The sequence below is a fragment of the Atta cephalotes genome (assembly GCF_000143395.1).
Source record: "Atta cephalotes unplaced genomic scaffold scaffold00097, whole genome shotgun sequence".
Lineage (NCBI taxonomy): Eukaryota > Metazoa > Arthropoda > Insecta > Hymenoptera > Formicidae > Atta > Atta cephalotes.
The window spans coordinates 251,956-256,596 of record NW_012130161.1 but is presented as its reverse complement, the minus strand read 5'-3'; the positions used below and the strand labels follow the sequence as shown (position 1 = coordinate 256,596).

At 28.5% G+C, this 4,641-nt stretch overlaps 1 protein-coding gene across 1 annotated transcript in view; it reads right to left on the bottom strand.

The window, feature by feature from the left end:
• The window catches only part of LOC105624945 (high affinity cationic amino acid transporter 1), an 8,245-nt gene extending 7,884 nt beyond the window's left edge, over positions 1–361 (bottom strand). Inside the window, exon 1 of the mRNA XM_012206288.1 lies at positions 127–361. Within this exon, the coding sequence (XP_012061678.1) occupies positions 127–361 (235 nt within the window). The remainder of the gene's footprint in view (positions 1–126) is intronic.
• Between the last annotated feature and the right edge of the window lie 4,280 nt (positions 362–4,641).

Here is a 4,641-nt window from a genome sequence, read left to right as displayed (position 1 = left end):
CCTAACTATATATATATATTATTATATATTATATATATATATATATATATATATATATATATATATATATAATGTACACAAGTATGTGTAAATGATTGTATGTGCAACCGATTTGGTTTAATTTACCCGCGAAAGCAGACGCGATAGCAGCTATAAGGAAAGATATGGAAACGGCAGGTCCAGCCGTCTCTTTAGCGACGCTACCAGCAAGAACGTAGACGCCTAAGCCGAGAGTCGCACCCACGCCGAGTGCAGTCAGATCAAATAAATCGAGGACCCGTGCCAATCGTTCGCCCTTTGTATTTTCATTCTCCAGCTCTATACGCCGTCGCGACAACGCTTTCCACAAACGACTTGTCATATCGGATCCGGGCTTTTCTTTCTCTGCTCAACTTTGCTGCAGCGTTATACTAAAGCTAAAATGTGCATGAACGTCAATTATTTCGCGTATATTATATATCATTCGTAATCATTCATTAATCAAATCAGACGTTATTTATGAAACATTATTTACAAAGATTATTCGGCATACCGCCGAATTAATTAATTAATAGCCAACTTTTTAACATTAATCCAGACCGCTCAAATAGCTCAAGATATCGCTCTCTGCGATAACTGTTTGTCGATATTGTAGTCTACGATTTAAACTCAATTTAATATAAGGATTTCTGCATAATATATTGCTTAAAAAGTTTTCGGAGCTCTAGTACAAAAGTAATTATAAAATGGCCGAGACCTCTTCATCAGCTTTTTATAAATTTAGTGCACGTATATGTACAGGATATTATCCGCCAATCTTTTTGACACATTGCTTGTGGACAGGTACACAGCGAATTAAACTGCAGAATAGATTCAGTAGTCCTCTATCATTTTACAATTTTGGCAATTATTTGCTTTATTACCTACCTAAAGTTTATTACCTATCTAATCAGCAGAATGTTCAAAATCAAGGTATAAAAGATTTATACTTTAACATGTATACATGTATCTTTAAGAACATTCTTCAAAAAATATCATTTTATATTTCATATAAAAAATTCTGAAAGATATCTTGAAGTTATCCAATGCGTCAACTATATCCATTTCACTTCTTTAGAACTTAATACTTCTTTAGAAATTAATACTTCATTAATTATCATAAAAATTGTAAAAATAATAATAGAGGACGTTTCAACTTGTTAATTTAGTTCGATCTATTTATCCACAAGCGGTGTATCAACAAGTTTTGGACACTAACCGAGTTTTACATATATATATTCATATTAAGGTGGTCTTTACTTTTAAAAGTTATTATATGAAGATAATTTTTTCTAATATTGTTCTATGGTATTTAAAATTTCAGGTTAATCAAATAATATTATCAAATAATATATGTATATGCCGCATCCGATTCCTTTCATCTCATTTATAGATATGATATGGGGAGGTGTTGGGGGGGGGCGAGGAAGGAGGGAAGAATGAAAGTATTTTACAGTTAATTGTTGCATTTATTGTTATCATAATATTTGAACTATCAAATAAGCAACATATCGTTTACTGCACTCGTAAATCATTTATACAAAAATTTTAGGACACAATAAGATGATATTAAAACATGCTACGTTTGAATGGAATTTCTCTCATCTGTGTTTTATCCATATATTGCATATGACATAGAATACGATCGCATTGCAGAAAATATTTAACTCATCATGAGACTAAAATCATTAATAATAACTGTTTTTATTGATATTTTTTATCTATTGTATTCTTCGTTGTTTTTTAAGAATTTTTTTGCGACAATTCTGAATGATCTGAATGAAAAATTAAAAATTAATCAGCACGCACGGTATGAAATTAATTTAGAAAAAATAATATAATTATTTAATTTTGAAGAAAGAAGCAAAAAAAATCAAAGCTAAGAAACAGATATTTTTGCATACAGTTATCTATCCGTGTGAAAATGTGTACAGCGGCAATGTTTTGTTTAATATCTAAAACATTGCACATATTTCACATGAACAAATGACTTTTTAATCAACGCTTATATTAGTCAAACACTTTAAAACGTTTATACTTAAAAAACTACTTTACGGAAAAAAATGGTTTGCACTTTAATTATTTAATTTTTCACGAAATTTCGCAATGCATTATCTTCGAATTTTTAGATCTGTGAATTATTTTTCAAAATTACATAAAATTTATTAACGAAATCTTGTTTCTAAATTCTATAAAATTGAAAATTGATATTTTTTGCAATATTTTTGTCTTGCTTTGAAGCGCTGCAATTTGATGAAATATCATCGGACAAAATTTAAATAAAAGTACTTTACAGTATCCCTATAGTACAAAAGTTGCAGCAACATTGCAGCAATATTGCATGTTGCAGCAATATTGCAGCGATATTGCTGTAAGGTAATGATAATCTGTGTTGTACGGATAGGCGTTTTAAGTTTTAAAATGCTTTTTGAAAAAAAATTGATATGATATTTCGGATATCGAATTTTTATGTAAAATGTTATCGTGTGGAAATCTTCTTTAATATCGATAGTCGAAGTTTTTAAAAAAATTTTGAAAAATAATTAACAAATCAACATAATTAACAAAATAATTAACAAGAGCATTATAACAAATATTTTTCTTCTTTTGTCTTTTCCTATAAGTTTTTTTAGTTTCAAAGTTAAAAAAATTATTTTAAAAAAATTATTTTCTCAAGGCATATATTATAATATATGTTCACATCGAAAGAATTAAAAAGATATAAGAAAAGTATAAATAAAGAATTATTTATCATTGCTTTTCAGCTCTCGACCATTATTTACTACACAAGAGCTCGAATAATGTCAATCCAAATAATAATTATTGCTCGTTAAATTGTCTAACAATCGTTGTTCGGTTATAAACAAAAAATTATATCCATTAAAATACTAAAGATAATTCCATTAAATTTAAATTATTGCTTTGAAATTAAATATAATTTAGATACGAAAATTAATTTGGACAGAAACATTAAAAAATAGTTATATCTTATATTTAACAAAAATTTCAAAGTCCCTTTATAGAAATGCATTATATTCACCGCATTTTCTACTTCCCCTTATCTTTAAATTCTGATTTTTTTTAAATGGAATTATTTTATTCTACATATATCAAATTTTGCGCTGTATTATATGATTCAGAGAAACTGACATTCTCCCAGTAAGAATTCTTGCAAAACTTTGCAAAAACATATTCACAAAATGGCAACTGTACAACGGTAAAATCTCGAAAGAGGATAAGAATCAGGAAAGACTAGCCAAAGATAACAGAGTTCGAAAAAGAACATTAATTCTTCGTTTTCAATATTTTACGCAATGAGTTTCCATTTATTAGAACTTCAATTATATTGTCGACTATTTCATAACAATAATTTTAACATAATAAAATTACATAGGATTTGCCATTAACCGACAGTTTAGTCAAAAAGTAAAAGTCAAAAAGAGAAACATCAAATAAACTTAGAGAAGATAGGTATTTTAATTGAGAGATATCTTTCAATTTTTATACATGGAAATAACAAAGCCGCGCAAATTCTGTTCGATTAAACATCGATTACCGCCGCGATATTGTATGTATGTACGTACGTATGTACGTAGGTACATACGACTGCTCGCAACCTTGATGCCACTTTCACTCCGTTCACTTATTTTCCCGTGCAATCATTCCATTCGATCTTTACCCAAGATTTTGAACACATTAGCACATAGCTTAATTAATATTAAAAATTAAAAGATAAAACATAAAAAAGAACAAAAGAACATATATTTATCTTTCTATAATCAATTATTATTATACTAAAATTGTATTTTAAAATCAATATTACAAAATTTTTATGATTTAAAATATTCAAACTTATATTTTCTGAAAAACTATTTTTTTATACAGTGTCATTGTTGTCGCAAATGAACAATTATTATTATCATGTATTTTCAAAAGGCAATACGACATCCTTTCTACAACACGTGAAATTTTTATCTTTTAACAGCCATGACTGCAAAATGTAATCTTAGTCATTATATGACCGTCATCATTATCAGTTTTCATGCTCAAATCGGATTGTAAAAACGCTTGGTAAAAGATTGTAAATAATTATTAAGAATTCTTAATTCTACGTTATAAAACATGTACCACTGGTAAATATATACGAGTAGACGATAAAAGAATACAGAATATGGAAACAATTTAATAAATCTATAATGATAAAAAAATGACAAAAACAGAATGATTGACAACTTTTTATGTATAAAAAGTTTTATGTATACAGGCTCACTATATATTCTTAATTATGTTTCTAAATATCGCACCGTTATTTGTATCGTTTTCATTGTAGATGAGGAATCGTATCGAACTCTAACACTTAATCTTGCGAATGATAATTTTAAGACAACGATACAGCAAACTTGCAATTATCCTTTGAATGCAAAATTATATTACATTTTTTATTGAAGCTCGATAACTCATGGTCAATAACTATACAAAATTATAAAATCAAATAACGCACAAGCCTTCCCCCCCCACCACACACACACGCACGCATACGCGCACACACACACACACACACACACACACACACACACACACACACACACACACACACACACACACACACACACACACACACAC